Genomic DNA, 23,143 nt, shown 5'->3' on the forward strand with positions numbered 1-23,143 from the left:
TTGTACACGGTTGCTGTGCTCAGGTTATGAAGACGAGGAGAAAGACAAGAAAATACAGATGACTGCTCAGGTTCTCAGGGTAAAAGAGGAGCAACAGGAGGAGATGAAGAAGCCAGTGGTCTCCAGCCAAACACAGGGCAAAGACAGGGACACAGCCACACCAGAGAACCAGCAGGACAAAGATAGCCTCAACCTCTTCCTCCAGAAACCTGGATCCTTCTCTAAACTCAGCAAACTCCTTGAAATGACCAAAATGGCCCAAGACTCAGACATCAATTCTCAGAACAGTTCGTCTGCCCTTACCACTACCACTACTTGTTATCCATCATATCTCGTCTCTAAACCAGCCACTACTCAGCAGGGACTGGTGGATAAAATGGATGCTTCCGGACCATCTCTGCTCAAAAGCACTCCCTGGATGATGGGCAGCCCTCAGTCTATCCTTCATGACGACCAGTTCTCCAAGATGCTGACAGACAAAAGCAACCAGTGGTTTAGCCTCCTGCCTCGCTCTCCGTGCGATGAGTCCTCAGTCACCTCTGGCTCCAGCCCTCCAGCCTCTTCCTCTCCCTCACAGACTGTTGGCACCAAATCTCCCTCCTCCCTCTCTCCTAATCCCTTATCTACAGCCACCTCCAGCACTCCTGCAGCAATCAATAACATGCAATTGTCTGTCCTTCAGGTCAGTGGATAACAATGATGCTTTCTTCATCTCAGTCACAATTGCTTTGGATCGCACTTTACTTTTTTTCAGAACAGGACATGTTGTAAATGTTGATCTGCATTACTTGATCTTTTTCCCATTTTGCAAACTAAGCAGTAGTAGAATGAAATTGTTGTCTGCTCAAAATTGAAAGTGTTGTGTATTCTTCCTCTCAGCAAGTAAAGTCTGGCATTCATCAAAGCAGTCTGACACTGTGTGACATGTCCAGCACAGCGATGAGTCCCAGCCTGCCCTTCCCTGGCACATCTCTACCCCCCATGCTGGATTTGGCCTTGCAGCATGCAGAGGGTAATGAGAGCAGGGTCTTATCCCTGGCGAATAACAACTCTGTCAGCAAGAGTGAGCCCCCAGAGGCTCCAAGTGACAAGCCCCCTTGTGCCTCATCCCCTGCTGTGGAGGTGGCCAAGACCCAGGACTACCCTTGTCCTCAGCCTATCCCCGAGGGTAAGACCGGCACACTGCCAGTATGCACAAGTGAAATATGCCGGGCTAAAAACATTCATTGCCCTAACAGCCCTGGGAGTCATGCTGTGATGACTGTCACTCACTCATGCTCCATAGCTAAAATTAAACAATTGGCATGTGACAGTTGAAATGTGCTTTAAGTGTAAGTTTGGGAATGATTGTGTCAGCAGAGATGCTGCGTGGCTGGTGGAGGTTGTCAGACATGGAGGAACTACACAGTCTGGTCAAGGCACTCCATAGCCGAGGCATCAGAGAGAAAGTCTTGCAGAAACAGATCCAAAAACACATGGAGTACATGACCCACCTCTGTGACAGCAGCAAAGATGGTGGGTCCACATTTCCTTTAATGTCTTAAAGTCAGGATGCAGTGATATAAATAACTAAAAAGATTATTTGTGGCATGATACATAGTCACTGTGTATGGATAACAGTAAGATTGCTTTCTAACATTACTATGTTGTGTAATTTTTGTATGTATCTGTGGTGACAGCGATTGACGTGCCGGAGCTGGAAAAGCAGGGGTTGAGTGCAGAGACAGTTGACAGCTGGTGTGTTGAGGAGCAGGCCATGGAGGTGGACATCAGTTTGCTGCAGCAGGTTGAAGATCTGGAGAGGAAAGTCATCTCTGCCAGCCTGCAGGTCAAGGTATAAGCTCCCTGTTCTTTCATCTACTTAGCTCATCCAGGAAATAAACAAAACATAATGACTCAGTGGTTTGTTTTTTCAACTCCCAAAAAAAGACCCTAGTTTGTATTTTAGTCATGGCTCTTGTCTGTGTGGAAATGCAGGTTTACAAATCTTAAGCTTGATTTGTATGGTACTTTATTAAGATGGCCACATTTTACCGCTGTCTCCATCAGGGCTGGATGCATCCTGAGCCGCAGTCAGAGAAGGAGGATCTGGTCTTTCATGAGCACAAGCCATTCTCTTCCTTGGCTCTGGAGAAAAGGAGCCACGGAGAAACCAGCCAGGAAGAACTCACCGGCTCTGTGGTGCGACACCCCAACAATCCTCTCGACATAGCTGTCACCAGGCTGGCAGAGCTGGAGAGGAACATCGAGCGAAGGTACCTAAAGAGCACCTAAAATACAACCTTTCAGATCACACTTGATAATATCACTGTGTCCAGCTTAACCAGTGTTTGGTGAGGATGGTCAAAGAAGGTTCCTCCCACACTAGACCCTTAACCTCACTAGATACTGTATACTGCTTCTGCCATTCAGTTAAACAGAAGCAGTGTTTGTCGCAAATTAAATACTTTTCTTCACTGGTTAATGTTAGTTAGTAATATTGTTACAGATTGTTTTTGTGATTACTGGATGGTTACGCTACAGTCTCACTTTCTGTGATCTCAAAGCAGTGAGGACGACGTGGCTCCTGGGATGAGGTTGTGGCATAAAGCTCTCAGTGAAGTCCGCAGCTCTGCTCAGCTGTCGCTTTGCATTCAGCAGCTGCAAAAATCCATCGCCTGGGAAAGATCCATCATGAAAGCGGTTAGTGTCACCTGGTTTCTCTCTTACTGTCATGATCACAAATATGCTTATAAAACAATTTAATCATAAATAAACATAGATTACAATTTAAAGTTCACACTAAAATACAAGGAAGATCAAGCTATGCTTTCTGGCTGCACAGCTTATCATTTCATTTTATCCATATTACTATATGAATTGATGTTTTTCCTTTTTAATAATTAAAAAATACACAAGTCTCTTTTACATGTAATCTTTCAAAACAATTAAGGATACCACAATAGCTTGTCCTGCTTAAAGGGAGTTTAAGATAAAGTAAATGTATGTTTTCAGCATTAATTTACAATGCACCGTTACCAGGTAACAACAATATCAGACATAGCACAATCAGCAATAAATCTGTGTTCATTCACAGGTTGCATAATATTGCATAAATCACAACATTTGATAGTGGTGACCATATACTATACATATATCTTGGAATTTGTAATTACATGTTGGTGTGTTTCCAGCAATGCCAGCTGTGTCAAAAGGGAGATAATGAAGGACTGCTCTTACTTTGTGATGGCTGTGACAAAGGCTGCCACACTTACTGCCACAGACCCAAGATCACCACAGTACCTGACGGCGACTGGTTTTGTCCCACTTGTGTAGCAAAGGTACGCCAGCGTGTCCTGAGTGATTAATGACAGAGCTGAGACTCTTTTCGTTAGTCAACTATTACTGTCGATCTGAGGGGCCCCATCTCCTGTAATTATCAAATGATAAGATAGCTGTATTGTATGCCCTCATTAATATGGCAGATTTATGTATGTCTTTACACCAGTCTTCTCTGTGCTCTGTCATTCAGGAAAGTGGTCAATCCCCCCGGAGTAGGAAGCAACAGAGCCGAACAGCTGGAGGAGGGAAGAAAGGCAGTGAGGTAAAACAAAATAGTAAGCCATCTGTGGCAGGAGAGCTCATCAAAGAGGAGGCTGCCAGCAGCAACAGCAGCAGCAGCAGCAGCAGCAGTGTGCCAAAGAAAGGTACCAAGGAGTTCAAAAAGAGGAGAGGAGACGAGAGCTCACCCAGCACCCAGACCAAGCATGACAGCCCCATGTCCTGTGCAAAAAAAGCCAAAACAGCCAAAGACAACAGCGCAAATGAGCTGGCGATGTGCCGGTAGGTATGAACACACACTACAAACGACATGTGTAAGACCTAGCAGCATTTACCTTAGTTTATCTCACTCTTAATAATTCATAACTCTAAGCCTCAATAAAATGTAATTGAATGAGTTATATAATAATTCACCCCCTCATACAGTTATCTGAAAGGGGAAATTGGCTATACAGACCGTTTTTGACCCAGGCTGTAACCAGGCTGTTTATTTCTGCTGTAACAGGGGGGGTCTTTGGGGATTGACTCACTCTTGGAGCTAGTCTCAAGTGGCTAGTTAAGGAACTGCAGTTTTGAGGTTGCTGCTTGGACTGGACCTACAGAATGTATTTATGTGTATAAGAATAACTTTTTCTAAAATCTTGTGAAAGAAAGGGAGGTTTGATGAGTCTGAAGTTAATGAGAACTGAGGAATCTAGACTATATTTTTTTTTACCAGTCTTTAATGCATCAGGGAAGGTGCCTCAGAGACCTCCTTTCTAATCACCTCTGCAAAGTACACTGAGAGTACTTAATGCTTTCTAAAACATTATCCAACCATGTCTGATTAATATTCATTCTAGTTGTTGTTATCTCTGAATTAGACTGAAAATTCACTGCACTTAGTATTTGTGAATTATATCAGTGGGGCATGTGGAAGTGGGATTTATCAGGCTGTCAGTGGTTGTGATATGGACCCTAGGATTGTTTTGGTTCTTGTTAATGAGTTCAGAGAAGTGAGCCTGTCTGGCATTTCTCAGCATCTCATTATAATCTGAAAGGTGATCACGTAGAATATTAGAGTGGAGCGGGAGTTTACTTTTCCTCCATCTTTACTCATCTTTCTGACAATTTCTTTTAAGTTATTTTTCATTTCATATCATACTGAATTCTAAATGCTGAAAAAAATATTTTTGTCAGGGTTTTTCTCTGACAGGTGAAACTACCTTGAAATGAAGTGAAATCATATTTTTTGCAGTGCAGAGTGCTGACCTTTATTTGCTGCGTTATTCTCTGCAGAGTGCTGCTGGCTGAGTTGGAGGCTCATCAGGAAGCCTGGCCTTTCCTCACACCGGTCAACCTCAAAGCTGTCCCCGGATACAGGAAGATCATCAAGAGGCCCATGGACTTCTCTACCATCAGGGAAAAGCTCACCAACAACCAGTATGTGTGTTTTTCAGTTTAGTGCTGGCATGTAAAAACATTCTCTTTAAATGTGCATTCTATGTTTCTATATTTGATGTTGTTTCATTATTTTAATTGTTTTAATTTACATGACTCACACAAACCAAAAATTAAAACAATTTCTAATGGTTACAGGTACTTAAATTCAGAGACTTTCATCATCGACGTGAACCTGGTTTTTGATAACTGTGAAAAATTTAATGAAGACGATTCCACCATCGGACGAGCTGGCCACAACATGAGGAGATTCTTTGACAAACGCTGGACTGAGCTGCTGAAGTAAACATTTCAAGTGTGGACTTTCCACGCTGTCTACATATCAAACTCTTCACCTGTGACACTAAATCAATACATGGTTATAATAACACTATTGTGCAATGTGAGAGTGATCCTCCTACTCAACCTGGGAGAAAACACTTCATGGATTATTATATCAAAGTGCAATACTGTTTTCTTCATCAAAACGCACTGACTCTTGAACTTGATATTGTATTGGTCAATTACTTTTTTTTTTTTATATCATCAGTACTATAACTTGATGTATTTATTTTGTCAAGTATTTATGTTATGATTCAGCCTTTTTCTAAGGAAAAGTAAGAAAGATGGCACCACAGCTTTAAAAATATCTAAAGATTGTTTTGTCGACTATTAAACAAGCCAATCAAAAAAATAAATGTTTACAGCTTTGTGACTCTGGGGTGCCAGTAGATGTTCATCTGCATTTGTGATTAAATTGTGTAAAATACAAAAGTGGTATCGCTGACACATGTACAGTGTTCATTTATGTCACTCGTCTTATTTCTAACATGTAAAGTGTGTACATACAGTACAAACTTGGTGAAAATATTGTTAATGCATAAGGATGATTGTAGCACTTCATATGTTGCCTGTGCTGAATATCCTCTCACACAATGGTCTCCTCAGTATTACAGTGCCTGACCTCTGACCTCTAAACAGTGGATGGTGGGTGTTTTTTTTTGTTTTTTATTTTCAGTGTGTGTACTGTATGTGTGTCCTGCACAATGTTACTGTAGGAAACCATTACATAAGAGGTTGAACTTTTCCTCTGGACACAGTTGATGTTTCATATCCAAGTGTTTCCTTCAGCCAGAGCCTCATCAGACATCCTGTGGACAGACATGAAATCTAAATCCAGCTGTGAGTCCGTGTTATGGTCCACTTGAGACATCTCAAGACAGCTTGAAGTAACTGTTTTTTTATATTGAATATTGTGAAATGAGTAGTGACTTTTGTAGGACACTTTATTTTTAAATAGTGGGTGTGTGGCACGGATAAAATAAATCTGTTTTTCAAAGTAGCACCATTTAGCCCTCACTATCTGCCCTTTTTTACATGTATTGTTTTTCATTTATACAATAGATCATCTGAATATTTAAATAATTGCTGAACATTTTAATCATGGATTTCATTTATAACATTTCTATTTGGTTGATATTAGTTTAACAGCAACATAAAATGGAACAATTTTGTATTTATTTAGTGCCAGATTTTAAGTATTTAACTTGAGTATTCATTTTCTACTGCACCTCCGGGGGGGAGGGGTAGGGGTAGGGTGGTATTGTACCTTTTACTCCCCTGCATGTATTTGAAAGCTAATTTGCAGATATTATATTTTACATACAAACATGTGATCAACTAATATGACTCATTGAGATAAAACTACCCAACAACATATAAGGCTGTTAAAATTCACACCATCACCAGAAACAACATTAAAGTGCTGCTTGGACATTACACATAATTATAATCTAGTAGGCTGTGTTGCCAGTATAGGATACGAGTACTTTAACTTCTGATACTTCCACGTACATTTTGTTGGTTGAACTTGAAACACTTAGTACTTTGCTAAAGTAATGCTATTGTTTACTTTGTGGTATCAGTTTTACATCAGCTGCTTATTCCACTGCTCGGAGTAAAAAGACACAAAAAGGAGAACTCGACTTTGACCTTTGTGTAACTCACAATTACTCAGCGTCACATGACATGACTGATAAGTGGCGATAAACACACTTCATAAAGCCTGGACAGGAAGAAGTTGGAGAGAAACCCTCCATGATTCACGGTGAGCAGGTTTGTTGTCACCTGCCTCAGTTTGTTCATTGATTTTGTCTCACACACCGGATATTTGAGCATTTTGCGCCACCTTGTGTGTGAGCTGCTCCCTCTCCTCAGCCAACATACATCTTTGTCACAAAATGGTGTCACTGATTTACAGTCTACGACACCACACAGACGAGGTGAGCTGCTGCGCCTTCTCTCCGTCTCTGCTGACCACCGGCTCCATCGATAAAACCCTGCGCGTTTATAACACCGCAGACTTTACGGAGCTTCCCTTCTCTCCTCTGTCGGGCCATGGCTACGGTGTTCACAGCTGCTGCTTCAGCTCCTGTGGCAGTTACCTGCTCAGCTGCTCCACAGACGGATCGACTATCGTGTGGAGCTCGGAGACAGGTGAGAAGTCCGCGGTGCTGCAGCATCCGGGCCGCAGTCCGCTCAGAGTGTGCGCACTGTCGCCTGACTCCTCCCTGCTGCTGGCCGGGGCCTGTGATGGCACCGTGGCCCTGTGGGACCTCCCCTCTAAGACATTACGCAGGTACAGTGTGACAGTGGGATATACAACATCAATAAAAGCAATCTAGACCTAGTTTCCAGTCGAATTCAAGGCTCTGAGTGACAGTTAAAGCACATGAAACTGTTCAAATCAACTATTTTTCAATAAATATAATAATCATGATAAGTTAGGAAAATATAGGTGTACTGTAGTTACTGGCATAACACTAAAAAGCTTCAGTTCAGTGTAGAGCTACAACTATTAATCGATTAGTTGCAAACTAAATTGAATCAAATGAGTCGCCAACTATGTTAATAATCAATGAATTGTTTTAAGTTATTTTTAAATACACTCATTTTTAGAGACACTAATGACATTCAGTGAGCTCCACCAGCTTGACAAGTTTTTTGACAGGAGCTACAGCCTCTAATGAAGTTGACTGCACTGTCTTGACTGCACTGTCTTCATATTGTAAATGATCTGAACATTTGGCCTCACAGATGCAGTGCAGTGAGCGAGGCCAGTGTAGTGGCCTGCTGTTTCTCTCCCTGTGGCCAGATGTTTGTGACAGGCTGCACCTATGGAGACCTTAAACTTTGGGACGTGGACAATTGTCTCCTGCATGCTGAGAAGGACGCCCACGACCTGGGGGTCACCTGCTGCAAATTCGCACCCCAGTTCAAAGTTGGTGAGTGTTTTAAAAGGGTCAGTTCAGCCAAATCAACATATTTTCTTCCCATTATGTGATCACTAGTGATTTCTTGACATGCAGATAGTTTTGTTTTTGAGGTTTTGAGATACCCACCTCCTGCTAATGCTGTTACCACAAAGACTAGATTGATGAATGGAAGTTCTTTCATGATGCTGAAATAATTACATTTTACACACTATGACTAATGCTGAAACCATGAGTTATCAATTCATTAGCTGCTTGATAGGAAATTGACAACTTTTCTGATAATCAATTCATTATTTTATCATTGATCTAACAAACACAAACATTGCTGGTTTCATCATCTAATGTGATAATTGGCTGTATTCCTCAGTTGTTGTTTTTTATCACAGTAAAGGTAACATTTTGGACTGTTGCTCATTATTTCTTGCTATTTATGACACTTTATAGACCAAGCAATATTGATCAATTGCACCAAACAAACAAACAAAAAAAAGAAGTTTGACAGTCCAAACTGTGGACAGTTTTATTCCTTAAGGAAAAAGTAGTTTTCACATTTTCACAGGTATGAGTTTCATATTATCCTTGAACAAACTGACATTCACAGTGTTTGTTCTTTGCTACTACTGAATAGAATTTAAACACTCTTTTTATGCCACACACAGTGTAGAAGAAGCTCTCTACACTTCACAAACAAGCCGTCAGATGATATTTGTCTTGCAGGATTTAGATTCATTCAAGCATAAACATTCACAAAGTGTGTGTTTTTTTGCTCTGCAGATGGCTGTTGCGTGGAGTTTCGACTGGCCTCCTGTGGACAGGACAGCCAACTGAAAATATGGATCGTTTCCCAGCGTGAAGGAGCAGGTAGGCTGATCCCCTCTGCCCGCTGCCTCAACTGAAAACCCTCTCACCCCATCGCACATGAGAGGATGAGAGAGAAAGAAGGAGAGACTGAGGGAGCTGAATGCTTTAACCTTGAAATCTCACTGCAGAAAAGAAGGATTTTATTAGTGTGTGGAATAAATCTGCTGCAGACTGACTCATTAATAATGGATCATTTTTGAGACATTCTAGTGAAATATAGCAGCAGCAGAGGACTGTGTGTGTGTGTGTGTGTGTGTGTGTGTGTGTGTGTGTGTGTGTCAGGTGCATATATCCATAGAGACGTTTATATCTTGTCCAACTGATAACACAACAAGAACATTTCTAGTACCGTCACAATGACTGTATTTATGTTAAGTGCATGAAAACGCTGTGTTGTTAGTATCTAAGATGTGTTGCCATGGTAACGGCTGTTTCTGGGGGAAGATGCATTGTGTGTCCCACATGCTTGTGACCCGCTGCGGTCCACTGGGGATTCTTCATCTCTGAGCAGCTTGTAGAAGGACACAGAACAATGTCTGTCAGTGTTTATTTCTTTTAAATAGAGCTGTTCAGGTGCTGTGCTGCTGCTGAGCTTTCGTTTGTCAAATGTGCGTTTATGTTTTCATGGTGAGTGCAGTGGATGCTTGAACCTTTCCTCCACTCTTTATGAGAAGGAGACTCAAGTGAAGTTCAGGGAGGCAAAGCTGACATTCATGTGTTGTTGTTATGTCCCTGCCTACTTTCATAATTTGATGGCTCCATATCTAAAGGAAATGACCTCAAATCTTAAATGTTAATGTTAATAGTGCAATTCTTTTTTTTTTACTCATGCACAGTCATACTGGTGTTTTACATCATATCATACATATTTATATAAATAGCAAATTAGCCTCCCAAAGAGACTGAAAACATGTTTCAACTTTAATAGGGAAAGGGGAGGGTTTGATATAATACATGTGTGCTTACAGGGTGATGATTTAATTGCCACAATAGACCAATTGGTTTTGGCACATAGCATGATTGCACAATAAATTATGAGTCTACCCTCACAAGCGTCTCTGTACAGTATCGAGCGACACAGCGTTATTGCCAAAAAGAAAATCTTTTGTTTCCAAGCCGCTGTCAGCAGGTGGCACAGCTGCAAGCCAGCAAGAGAGAGAAAAAGACAGAAGAAGAGTTATTGACAGAAAGTTTGCTGTTATCATACTTGTCACAGCCCGGCCTCATAGGCTGCGGCAAATACCGTTTACGGGAAAGTATTTATTTACAGATCATAAAAACAAGAAGAAACGTGGAAATCAGTATTCAGTGGTGTAGGCATGAATGGATGGATGTGTGTACGTGTGTCAGCAAACTAAAACAAAACATCCGCTCTGCAGTGCGAGGGGAAGAGAGCGAGAAACGCCGTGGAACACATACACACATGCTGTTCCATGTAGATGGAACAGCAGCTTTATACAGAACCACACCAGGCCCAGGTGTGACGAACCTCCGCCCTGACCTGGATCCTGCTAAACAAACCAAAAAACACAGGAGCTCCTAGTGGAGCGGGGGGGTCGTCACACGCTGTAGGGGGGAAACAAGTGGATAGAGACAATGATGCCCAAAAGTATGTCTGTGTGTGTGTGTGTGTGTCTGTGTCTGTGTCTGTGTCTGAATTGAAGTCTTTTTTAGGGGGGTGGACGGACAAATTGCAGGAAGTAGGTTGCAGCACAATTTTAATGTGAACTCTAACCTCTCTCTCTCTCTCTCTCTCTCTCTCTCTGCATTTGTGTGTGTGTTAATGACCACAGCATGTGTCGTGAAGCTGCTTCACGCTCTCACCAGCCAGTCAGCTCCAGTTCTGTCTTGTGCTTTCTCCTTTGATGGAGAGTTAGTCGTTTCAGGGTAAGACGGTCTCATCTCACTCAAACACATAAATCACTGTTTGATTTCTTCACATCAGTGAGCAGCACTAATAAACACCTCCTCTGTTGCCAACTAAATATTGACCTTTACGCCTGCCAGGCTAATGTATCTCAATGTCATGAGCTTTTATTATTTGCTGTGAAATCATTTGCTCATTTGGGAGGATTGAATTCTAAATGAATCTATCCTACATGTTTAAAATGCTCCTTTTTTGACTGAGTTGTAAACAGCAGATGCCACTGCTGAGCACTGACCGTGCTGTTCCCTCAGTCAGCCACAGGAGGAGTGTATTTTGTTGTGTTTTAGCTTCTGGTTGGGCCCTTCTCAGTAGGCCTACCCTTCTGCTGTTCCTAGCTTTAATTCAAACAAACTGAATGCTCAACTGTGTTTTATTTCTTGCAATCAGATGAAAACATTTGAATCATTTTTCCTGTCATTATTTTTCTATAATGTAAATGCATGGATATGGATTCTGCAAATGAAGTTGACTTTGTTGACTCTGTTAATTATTCAACAGATCAGTGGATAAGAGTGTTGCAGTATATGATGCGGTAAGTCAAGCCAGTAAAAACACTATTTAGCTTTGCTGCTTTAGTTAAACATGGACAGTAAACCACAGCCTCTGTAAACATTGAAATGCCACACATTCTTGTTTTGTTTACAGAGCCGAGGAACCCTGCTCCATACTTTGACACAGCACGACAGGTAAATGAGCAGACCTCCCACCTGTATGTATGCAATCTCTACAGCTATCAGACAAGGCGCAGAACAGGAGTCCCCGTGTTTCAGATCCAAATGTGTGGTTTTTGCTTGATTAGTTTTTCTCAGAAACGCTGGGTGCAGTGATGCAATAGTATATTCTCCAGCACTCTCTCTACAGACAGTCATTGAAGTGGCTCTGCAGGTGGGGACCAGCAGAGTGCTTTGAAGTGCTTGAAAGGATTTAAGATACTGTACCATCTAAGACTGGACTTTTTTTTTTTGAAGGGTAGAGAGGAACCTGACTTTTAAAGCTGATCTCTTCCTGTGCCCATTTCAGTCTACAGTCATACACACCCCATCACATTTTATTCCTGCTCCTCTTCTTCCTTAACCTGCAGGTGTGTGACTGCCGTTGCCCTGTCTCCCACCATGCCGTGGATTGCAACCGGCTCCATGGACAGAACAGTGAACATGTGGAGAATAGGAGATGGAGATATTGGAGCCGGTGAGTGCTGAGTGAAGAGTTGTTTCGGTTTGTGCCTCCAAATGCACAATCACTCCTTTTTTTTTTCTCCCCCAAAACGGATTGTTAGCACTGGTCCAAAGCTTAGAAGCCATTTGGAGCACCAAAGCCTCCCAAAAGAGTGTTTTGGGAACTATCCAGCCAGCAGCAGAAGCTCCTGTTACATGTGTATTGCTGTCTGGCTGCAGAGCCTAGAGGAGGAATTATGATTGATGTTTATCGGTGCAGCAGGGCAAACTATCGCAGATCCTCAGAGAGCTGTTGTTATTGAGGTGAATCCTCTTTAAAAAAAAAAAAAAAAAAAAAAAGCTAACATGAAAGACAACATTTGGAATCCTAAATGAAAAGGTCTAATCCTCAGACATCTGGAGGCCTTGAAGCTTCATCAGGGCAGCTCCCCATCTGCCATTAGTCAGGTTGACGTTGACAAAGCAAATTCCATCTCCATGAAGATCTGCCTTTTTTTTTTTTAATGTCTTCAACTCTTTTCTCTCTCTCTGTCTCTGTTTTCCTTTAATCTTCTTTCTGTCTTTCTTTTCATATATTAAAGTTGTTCCCTTTTATGTTTTTTTTCTCTGCAGCAGCTGAGTCAAGGCAGGCAGCGTGCCAAGGTAAAGAAATTCATCACTCTGTTTTGCCTTTAAGAAATCTTCACAGTAGTCTTTAAGATAGTAACCGTCGCTCTTTTGTTTTAACATGCACTGCTTGAGTGAGAATGGTTTAGAGAACAGGTGTTTGGGTAAAGTGTGTATGAGAGCTTGTCGTGTGATTGTGTGTTTGTGGTGTGTGTATATGGTTATAAAAAGCCTTGGTGAAGCTAATGAGGATTCTAAAAAAAAACCCAAAATGAAATAGTGACTGTCTGGCTTTAAAGGCGGCTATTATTCAATATTTTTCTTATTGTCAACAAATCCCATGAGGAGACCAAAGCTGTCAGTGCATCAGTATGTCTCTCAACACTTTCTCAGCCCATTTGCTCCTAATGAATCATTAAAAATGGATTCCAAATATAAAATTCTCATTAGCTTCCTAAAAAAAAGTCACTGTGGTTTTTTATCAAACATGAGTGAAGACAAGTTTATCTGTTAATATATATTTGATAGCACCATTCAACAAGGCAATTTAAAGTGCTTTATATAAGACATACAAAGGCATTAAGACGAGATATTAAATAAGCACAAAACAATATAACAAGTGACATACGTTAAGTAGAATCGACATAGAATAGAAAAAATAGAAGATACAAAACAAGATGAAATGGAGTAAGAAATTGCAGCAACACTGCACATTAAACATAGTGAAATATTATGTAGTCACTGTAGTGCAGGAGAGAACAGCTGTCAATCAACTCCTACATGGCAGACATCAAGGCTACTATAAGTCTTTAAATCTTATTATCAGAGCAGTAATTTCCAAAATGACCACCAGCACACTTATGTGAAGGCCTGAATTTAATGATTGAGATCATAATGACTCCTTGAAAAAATGATTGATTTAGTATTTCTGGAGCAAAGATGAAGCTGGTGGCTGTCGCTTGTGTTGCACTTTAATGTACACTGGCTTCAGACTGAAGTCATGGTAGCTGCTGCTTGGTATAAACTGCACTTGTCTGACATCTCACTCACTCTCCTGTTTGTGTTGCTGTACTTGTTAGAGTGGAACAACTAACCAACCCCGTTATCATTTTCATTAGTTCATAAAGTTTTGTGATATCACGATTCCCAGCATAGCTCAGCCCAACTTCAACCTGACAAGAGGTCTTAACCAGAGAGACTGAAGACGTGTGTGTGTGTGTGTGTGTGTGTGTGTGTGTGTGTGTGTGTGTATGTGTGTGTGTGTGTGTGTGTGTGTGTGCGTGTGTGTGCGTGTGCGTGTGTGTGTGTGGCAGATGCCCTCAGTAAAAGAAACAGAAATGTTGTCAGGTTATATTTTAAAAGTTGGAGCAGACTTCTATTTTTTAAGTAAGATTGTTCCACATATATGGTGCATACAGTAGAAACACTTCATCTACAATTAATTTTGACCCTGGAGACAGCAGCCTGAAAAACCTGAGGGGTCTGGACGGTTCATAACATATCAGCAGGTCTGAAATGTACATTGGACCGAAACCACTTGATGCTTTAACTATTTTAAAAGATGTTCTCTGTGCATTTGATGGGTACTATTTCCAGCCAGGAATGAATGCACATTTTGTGAGCTATGTATGTATGTGAGTATTTATAGCAGCAGGATGGTCTGTGTGTGTTTACTTAAGATAAACTACAAAGCTCATTTTCATCATAATGAAGGAACGCGTCACCCAGTGCAGCAATGCAGCTTCTGGAAAACAAAGGAGGTCTATAGCACAGAGGACTAAACCATATCAGACTTTGAATACACAGACAATTCTCATTAGTGGGATCAGTTCATTGTTTGTTTTTGGTCGTTTCGTGGGACTTGTTGATAATGAGAAAAAATAGAATGAATGGAGAAAATGACGAGAGCTTCGTATGTGCATCTGCCCAAGTAATTAAACAGTGCAGTCTGAGCTGTCCCAGTCTGCAGTGAAGCTCTGAGGTTTTCATGCTTCTGGCACAGTGTTTCCATGACTCAGTCTCCTAGACTGGGAGACTCCACGCTCAGTCAGCCAGGGTTGTTACTCCAGTCTGCTCACTGTCCTGCACACTCGTCTGGTGTGTTTCTCTTGCTAAATAAAGACAATAGCACCTTTAACTGAAAGCTGTTGAAGATGTAAATTGCAATTTTTGGATTTTTGTCTGTCTTTTTGTATTTTCAAAGATAACTGGTCACAAGAAGGCAATTATGTGGAAAAGGCATGTGAAGGCATGTTCTCAGGGAGTTTTGAAACTCTGCCTTTTGTGAGGGAAAATAGCCTAATATATGCCTGTGTGTGTGTGTGTGTGTGTGTGTGTGTGTGTGTGTGTGTGTGTGTGTGTGTGTGTGTGTGTGTGTGTGTGTGTGTGTGTGTGTGTGTGTGTGTGTGTGTGTGTGTGTGTGTGTGTGTGTGTGTGTGTGTGTGTGTGTGTACCCAGGAAGTACTTGTCACTTCCATATCAGTGCAGAGTGAGTGTGTCAGTTTTGTGGAAAAGTGTCATTTGAAATCGTTTGTTTGCATCAGATTAAGTTTCTTCACAGTAAAAGGGGGGCGGGGGGCGGGGGGGGGGGGGGGGGGGGTGTAACAGCAAAGCACTTCTTCCCTTCCTGTTGTGTGTTTTGCAGGAAGGAAGTTGCCGGGTCACTCTAGGCTGCTGCTCGCTGATTGGTCAGAGGAGGATGTGCAGACTTGGCTGTGTGAGGAAGGACTGGAGGAGCTCATCAGCGTCTTTAAAGCCAACAACATCGATGGACCAGAGCTTAGCCAGCTGGACAAGGGAACAGTGGCCGAGCTGGGAATCGGTGAGAACAGAATATGAAACACAGTCACGTCCATCAGTGTGAAGCACAAACACATTAACGGGGATGGTGGGATTCAGTGTTTTCATGGGGATTTGTTTGACCCTAAAATATGACAACCCTGAATTGGATAGTATAATATAAGCCGCTTTTATCAATGCTCTGATTTATTCCCCTGCAAAACTCCCAAATAGTGATCTGATTTATGGAGCTGCAGCGTTTCTGTCCGCTTATACAAACACAAATCACACTGTGAGGACAGAACCCCACAGGATGACCTTTACGTCACAAACAATGATAATCCCTCTGAAAATAAGATTGGTGGATACAGGGTTGTCCAAGGTCTCAGCGTGGAAAGTCACTATAACAACTGTAACTACAGAATAAAAAGTCCCCTTCCAACCCACCCCCGCAGTACTGTAGACAAACACACTGTAGACTTTGGTGTACATGCTGCAATCCCAAATGTACAACTATCAGCATTAGTAGGTTTACCTTCAACGAGGGAGCTGTGTGTTTTCAATCTTCCTGTGTTTGTTTGTCTGGAATTTAACAGGAAAAGTGCTCAACAGATTTAAATTACATTTGGTGGAAAGTCAGCCAGGTCATCATAATGTGGCTCTTCACTTTACATTTTCACCTTGGTCCAGATGCATAAAACTTACACACAAAGAAATAAATATGCACAGGTAGACTTATAAAATCTTTGCTTTTGCTTAACTCGGCAGCAATCAATTGGTCTTTTATAAAAACTTAAAACTCAAGTTAATGTTTTATGAGATTTGATCTCTCACATACATGTACAGTGAATATCACCTTATCGCAATCAAGGGTCTAAGGATGTACAGTAGGAGGATGTATCGCTGTACAGAATGTAAAAGCCCCCTGAGGCAAATTTGTGATATTTAGTTTGGGCTATTCACATAAAAAATGACTTGACGTGATATTTATGTCACACAGATTGAAAAAAAGGAAAAGACAAGAAAAATGATTAGCAATAAAGAGGGCTTGAAGATAAAGTAGCAATTTGAGTTAACAGCAGGGCCATAATTAGGGGAAAGAAAAGCTATATGTATTCTATCATTATTTAACAGTCTTGTGTAGAAGAACCACAAGAATGAGACACTATATTTTTTTTAAATAAATAATATTAAAAATAATCGTCAGAGGAGTATATCCTGTTGATTGATGTTTATGGGATCCTTCAATAATACATTTGGGTTATTCAGTAAAAAAAAAAAAATCCTGTCCTCTGTTTGACAGCCTAAATGACAGTTTTTCAAATGCCACAATTCGTCCAAGCTGAGTAATCCAGCCGTTAGCCGTCAGGGCAGCTGGTGTTTTCTGTGTATTTGGTAATAAGCTTACGTCCCAACATCAATATTGTTTGAAACCACTCAGCGTCAGGAGTGGGGGGCGGGGGGGGGGGGGGGGAGTGAATGCTTCTTTCCAACAAGAAGCATTTTCTCTGTACATGTATATGTGTGTGTATGTGTATACTACTGTAAATATATTATACAAATACATTAATGTATTGTATTGTATACCTGGGCAAATATTGGAGTAGAAAATTATAATTATGAATCATTATTTTTATTTTTATTTTGGTTGCTACTGGTGAAATAACACACTTACTGGTTGTTAACCTTAGATTGTGTATCCTTGGCAGAGATATGTGTCCACTTTGCTGCTTTCTCGTTACTATTTTAATATTGATAGTTGCAGCTGAGCATTCTGCTGTCTTGAATTCTTATTTAAACACACAGTTGTGAGGGGCATCTTTCAAGCGTTCACAAGCAGCTTGAATGCTGTAATGCCCTGAAAAGCTGTCTTTACTCTGATTATTACGCTGGCGTGGAGCTGAAGGGCAAACGACAACAACAAAAAGAAAAACACAACGACATTAACAAAAACACAACAACAAAATATGCCAATATGTCAAGCCAGGTCTAAATCATTCAGATACGTGCGTGTTGACGGCTTTCATATACAGACCATTGGATCGATCACAGAGCACACTTCTTACCAAGTGAGCAACAGCTTCTAATGGAAGCTGATGAGGAGGTGAAACATAGCTTTATGTTCAAAGAGAAATGTAATTAAACTGAAAGAAAAAGCTAACAGACCCACTGAATGTGTGAGTAGTCCATATATATACATTTAATAACCACTGCTCCACTGAAACCGTCATAATTACAATTTAAGGAGCTACTGTCATTTCCACAATAAACAGTTTACATTTAGCCTTAAAAGTGAGCGGTGGAAGTTAATGTTATCTAGGAGATAATTACCATAAAGATAATTACAAACATCTCTCGCTCTCACACACACACACACACACACACACACATACACATTCATATATATCTATATGTGATGAAGAAGGGCAGCGGTGATTTCAACAGCCTACCCAGTCTGATAGAGTACCTTTATTCAGATTTTGAGCATATCTTCCTGTTTGTCGTTGTGTTTTTGTTAATGTCGTCACGTTTTTCTTTTTGACGTTGTCGTTTGCCCTTCAGGGCCACCGTAGATTATGGGTCCTTTGTGCCAACTGTAATCATGTAACAAGCAGCATCAAAGTCCCACCCCTCACCCTTTTGACTGTTGTAGTGTCTGCTTTAATTGGATGGCAGTAGACGCAGAAGTCAACTGTAATGCCAACCTGCACTGCGTGTGTTTGGTATGGAGGACATCTCTCATCATTATAGTTAGAATGAGGACAGAGGAGACAGCAGATTGCCACAACTCCTGTCCTTTTTGTGCTGTGCAACCAACAACTATCATTTTCCGTGTGTGCCGTTTGTGCAAATGAGTGCACGCACGCACACACACACACAGAAAATTAGATTCCAGCGCACTGGATGAAATATTCATGAATCTTTGAGTAAGTGGAGGTGAAAAAAGTTTCTCTTGGATATAATTAAGTATATTACTGCGGAGACAAGCTCATCTGCAGTTTTACTGTAGCGTCTTGTCAAATTATCAGTCTAAATGTAAGGTGGACAATATAGAACTGCCATGAAAAACGCACATTGTTACCCTATAGAGATATTGAATGCAGGTTTTCTATCCAAGAGCAGTGTATAAGATGAATCACAAGACTTAAAAGGTTGAACATGTTTCATGGAGAGAAGTCATTATGATTGATCGCTGTAATCTTTTGTGACATTGTTACGTCTGCAGAGCTGCATTCAGGGTTTGAAAGACACTTAGTTTTGGTAAAAAAAGGAGCTACAGTCTTCATATGATGTGGTGCTTGAATACTTTCTTCCTTCCCCTCCATCCATCCCTACTTCCTGCTCTATGAATGAGTGCAGGAGAAAGACAAACTCACATTAAATGTTGCTGCAGTAAGAGAAACAGCCGGTCCTCAGCAGCAACAGAGGCTGATTAGATCTCTTCAGTTTGTTGGAGACTGATTACGTCCTTTTAATTGGATAAGATTTCTTCAGAACTCAATGCTAATGTACAGTACATTATGACATATGGGAGGAAGTGGTTCAGCAGGGATGGAAGTAATTAATTACTTTTACTGTAACTAAATAGTTTTTTTAATGATTTTGCCATTTTACATAATATAAAGTACTTTTTAATCTGAAGTATACATGTACTTTGCTACATTTCAATTTGCATCAGTTATACAGTAAGAACAAAAGTCACATGATAAGCCATGTGTGTGTGTGGAAAAAGTGTTTGAACAGGACAAATAATGCACAACATAATAACAATAAGGATAAAGGCATTTCTTGGTTATGGTTAGTATTATTGCAAAGGTTACATCTATAGTCTACCTTAATGGATCACTGATTTGATGCAGCACGGCAAGCATTAAGTAACCTGAGTTGAACCACCCACGATGTTGACAACCATCAGCATGCTGGGTGTACATGCAGCTAAAATGCTCCTTCCTCAGCGGTGACTTCTAGGTTATGAACTTTTACCTTCATGGCGTAGTTTTGACAATCCCTATTGTAACTGCAGAGTGCAAACATCAGTATTTGAGGAGCACAGTGGGAGTGGAGGGTTATATTCCACATTAAATTAATGAGCAGAGAAATTGAACGTTGAGCAGATTGTGGAGAGCCTCACAGAGCACAGAGGTTCAGACATGTGATAACAACAAAAAACTCACTTATAGGTACAACTCAATCTGCAGAGGAGAACATCAATAACTGCTACATTGTGTGTGCTGCAGCTGTTAAGTTTATTGCTTATACATATTTGTGTTGCCTTGGTGATGGTGCTGCTACTATAAGAAGTGGCAGGTTATTGAATTTATGTATGTATGGCTTGTTGCACCTGCAGCAGTGACATTATTATAGTGCACAGTAATTGTCTGCATTTTAGGGCGCGCTCACACTAGGCAATCATACCGCGCCCAATCATGTTTCTTCTCTTTTCAGGTTAATTCTTGTGAGGCTATACTGATGATGACAGTTGTGTAGGTCTATTTATAATTGATAATCAGCTGTATGCACAGACTGCCAAGTGCCCCTCAATAGAAAAGTATATATAGTTGTTCTCAATGGTGAGAATAGGAACAGTGTGATGTTGTTCTGCCTATTAGTGCATACGTAATGTGTTTTGTGTTATGACTTTCGTGTTGTTTAATTGAATTGTTGTATCATATATCATCATCATCATATAACATTTTATTTGAAGTCTCTCCCATGTGGCACATATTCATCAGAAGCAACTTTAAGCCATAGTTTAATGGGCCGTTCCCAAATTCAATTTGGTATTTTGTGACATGATTTCCAAACAAACATTAACTCTAAGCTAGAACCAGATGCTTTATTAAGCATTCCCAGCACATGTGAATCACTGGTAAGCCTCACTAAAGCTCAGAAACACTTCCCTCATTACAGCAACAAACCCCAAGAAACCAAACAATCCCCCCACAAAAAAAAAAAGAAGTAAAATACTGACATCTTGGACTATTGTTCCAATGAAACAGTGTGACTTGTTAATACTGTATATTTGGAGCAGGGTAAAATCCATCACATTTTCAGCTTCAACCTGCATTTCATTATAGGGCTCCTCGTAGCAATAATATGAGAATCACACACTTTTGTTTATAGAGTATCCTACTAAAGCTACCTCAGTATATTTCATCCCCTCCAAATTAAAAATACTGATCCCCAGACTAAATTGTGACACATCTCGGTACCCCACAAGTAAATACTGATCTTGGAAAGACTGCCTTCAGTTCTTTACACTATATAAATGTCATGAAATAAGAAGGACTGATGAAAGACTTGAATGTCTCATCCCACTGGGTGATTTTAAGCTTTTAACTTTAGACCTTTTTTAGAGACGTAATTGTATCTGATGTGGTTTGTATGTGTTTCTGTGTGACTAGCTGCACCTATTTCCTCTGTTGTGCTCAGGTGTCTCTTGCATTATCTGATTAAATTAAGCTTATTATGATTTGGCAACCCCTAATTACACAGCTTCCTGCATGATATACTTAAAAAAATCCGAATGAAATATATATGGATGTTATCTTTATGTGAAATAAGTTGATTAATGAAATTATATTAGAGAAAATATCTCTAAGATTAAAGGATGCAGGAAGGAAGAGCATCACTTTAACTTGGCAGCACCCCTACACAACAACACACCACTAATCTGCAAAGGTCATCCCTCAGTCGTAGCTGAAAATAAAATTTGCAGCATTCAAAGGGTGCTGTCAGCAGCCAGAGACATGAAGCTGTGTGCAGAGTGATCTTCCTCGTTTGGACTGTCTGAGTTTTATTTTCTGGTGATATAATGAGAGGTGTCAACTTTTAACTACAACCCACACAAACTCCACTGGAGAGAGACAATCCGTCTGTTGTAAAACAGCCATCATCACGCACTAAATGAGTCTGGCTCTGTGTGTCTCAGTGCAGATTGATCGAGGAGATCTTCTTGCGTTTGTTTTATCGGAGAAACCAGAGAGCTTTCTGCTGAGTGTCTGTCACCTCACTGATTCACTGTCACAGAAAGATGCTTAAGACGTACTGCAGTAACATGTAGTAATATAACGGTGACTTTGTTTATGTCTGTTATGAAGTCTTTGATGACAAATGAATGGTTACATGTTGGATACAAACAAACTCTGCTGCAGTTTGCCATGAAGTTTGAAGTGTTACAAGACATTGCACCACATGTGATGTCATTCACCCGCTGTGCTGAACAGAATATTGAACAGTGTGCTGGTTTCTCAGACTCTGTGGGCCTCCGCGGTCGTCTCCTGAGGAAAATTGAGGCCCTGAAGGCAGAGGAGAGTGGTTCAGAGACCCCTGATGAATTTCTGTGCCCAATCACCAGAGAGCTGATGAAGGAGCCGGTCATTGCCGCAGGTCAGACGACCAATGCTCAAAACATTTACCTCTCTGTTTCATTTACTGTCACAAGCTTCACAACTATGCTTCATGTCAGAGTGTATATAAGGTGTAATAATGTGTCCCTGCTCCACAGACGGATATTCCTACGAGCGAGAGTCCATCGAGAGCTGGATCAGAGGCAAGAACAAAACCAGTCCCATGACAAACCTGCCCCTACAGACCACACTCCTCACCCCCAACAGATCCCTGAAGATGGCCATAGCACGGTGGAAATCCAGCAGCTCAAAATAGCCTCTTTTCAGAATCACACTAAACAGGTACTTCATCATTAAACTGTAGCTGCTCATCTGATACCAAGTGCTCTTATTATCAGTCATTCTAATAGAGTTCTGTTCAGGGTCCCAGTCAGTATCACATCTGACAAAGTAAGCAGATATTTACCAAATAAACAACTGTTCCTATTCAGAAACATGCCTTTATGTCTTTGTCTTTAAAGATTGTGTAAAGTGAATTCAAACATTTTCTTCTAAACACATTAAATAGGTCATACATGTATTTCTAAAAAAGGTGTAAAAAGCATTTCAACCATTTAGATTTGAATTGTGGAGCAAGGCTTCACAAACTGTGTTTCAAGATTTCTGTGTTCAGGATTTAGTGGGCGATGATTAGCATAAACCCACCCCTGCTGCTGTAGAAGTATAAATACATTTAGCGCACAGTACTACAGTCTACAGTTAGTTAGTTAACTGAGTTAGCCAACGAGCTAGCCGCCGAGCTAGCGGCAGAAAGCAAACTCAGAAAACATATTTATTCTTACTTTACACAGACTTTAAATCTCTTTTTTTTTCCAGTCTTGTGCTTGTTTCTGTAAACTGCTGCCATTTACTCGGTCTGGTATAACCAGTAGCTAACAGTGACTAACAAGCTACTGTAGCTAACTTTGGAAAGATATTGCTTTGTAACTGACATTATGACTCATCTCTGCTCTTGCTACGGTTACACCTGTCACAGATAATCATTTCAGTAACACACTGTACTTAGCCAGAAATCGATGGAAAGTCAATGAGCCATTATACTGTACTATAATTACCACCAGTGGCCACTGTTAAGCAAATCTCACATAATCTGATGGTTATTTGTGATTATGCAGAACTGTAGGGTTTCTTTAGAAGCTCTTATACTTCTGT

The 23,143-nt window shown here is 40.8% G+C and overlaps 2 protein-coding genes across 2 annotated transcripts in view; both read left to right on the forward strand.

The window, feature by feature from the left end:
* The window catches only part of LOC128367831 (bromodomain adjacent to zinc finger domain protein 2B-like), a 55,335-nt gene extending 49,031 nt beyond the window's left edge, over positions 1-6,304 (forward strand). The window contains exons 29-38 of the mRNA XM_053328488.1: positions 24-682; positions 880-1,168; positions 1,360-1,515; positions 1,680-1,834; positions 2,050-2,255; positions 2,547-2,682; positions 3,174-3,320; positions 3,512-3,822; positions 4,819-4,962; positions 5,119-6,304. Of these exons, the coding sequence (XP_053184463.1) occupies positions 24-682; positions 880-1,168; positions 1,360-1,515; positions 1,680-1,834; positions 2,050-2,255; positions 2,547-2,682; positions 3,174-3,320; positions 3,512-3,822; positions 4,819-4,962; positions 5,119-5,266 (2,351 nt within the window). The 3' untranslated portion in view covers positions 5,267-6,304. The remainder of the gene's footprint in view (positions 1-23; positions 683-879; positions 1,169-1,359; positions 1,516-1,679; positions 1,835-2,049; positions 2,256-2,546; positions 2,683-3,173; positions 3,321-3,511; positions 3,823-4,818; positions 4,963-5,118) is intronic.
* An 895-nt stretch (positions 6,305-7,199) lies between these two features.
* On the forward strand, positions 7,200-22,529 carry LOC128367988 (WD repeat, SAM and U-box domain-containing protein 1-like). Its single transcript, XM_053328701.1, has 11 exons — positions 7,200-7,597; positions 8,056-8,243; positions 9,009-9,095; positions 10,889-10,982; positions 11,521-11,554; positions 11,668-11,708; positions 12,104-12,210; positions 12,818-12,831; positions 15,411-15,624; positions 21,837-21,971; positions 22,090-22,529. The coding sequence occupies exons 1-11, from the start codon at positions 7,200-7,202 to the stop codon at positions 22,245-22,247; spliced, it is 1,470 nt and encodes a 489-aa protein (XP_053184676.1). The 3' UTR covers positions 22,248-22,529.
* The last annotated feature ends 614 nt before the right edge of the window (positions 22,530-23,143 follow it).

This window comes from Scomber japonicus, chromosome 11 (assembly GCF_027409825.1).
Source record: "Scomber japonicus isolate fScoJap1 chromosome 11, fScoJap1.pri, whole genome shotgun sequence".
Classification (NCBI taxonomy): domain Eukaryota; kingdom Metazoa; phylum Chordata; class Actinopteri; order Scombriformes; family Scombridae; genus Scomber; species Scomber japonicus.

Bases quoted from the DNA above. Each gene is read 5' to 3' on its own strand.
- LOC128367988 (XM_053328701.1), top strand. From the start codon at position 7,200: ATGGTGTCACTGATTTACAGTCTACGACACCACACAGACGAGGTGAGC. The intron at 9,096-10,888 runs GTAGGCTGATCC...TAATGACCACAG, and splicing joins TTCCCAGCGTGAAGGAGCAG to CATGTGTCGTGAAGCTGCTT. The intron at 11,555-11,667 runs GTAAGTCAAGCC...TTTTGTTTACAG, and splicing joins GTGTTGCAGTATATGATGCG to AGCCGAGGAACCCTGCTCCA.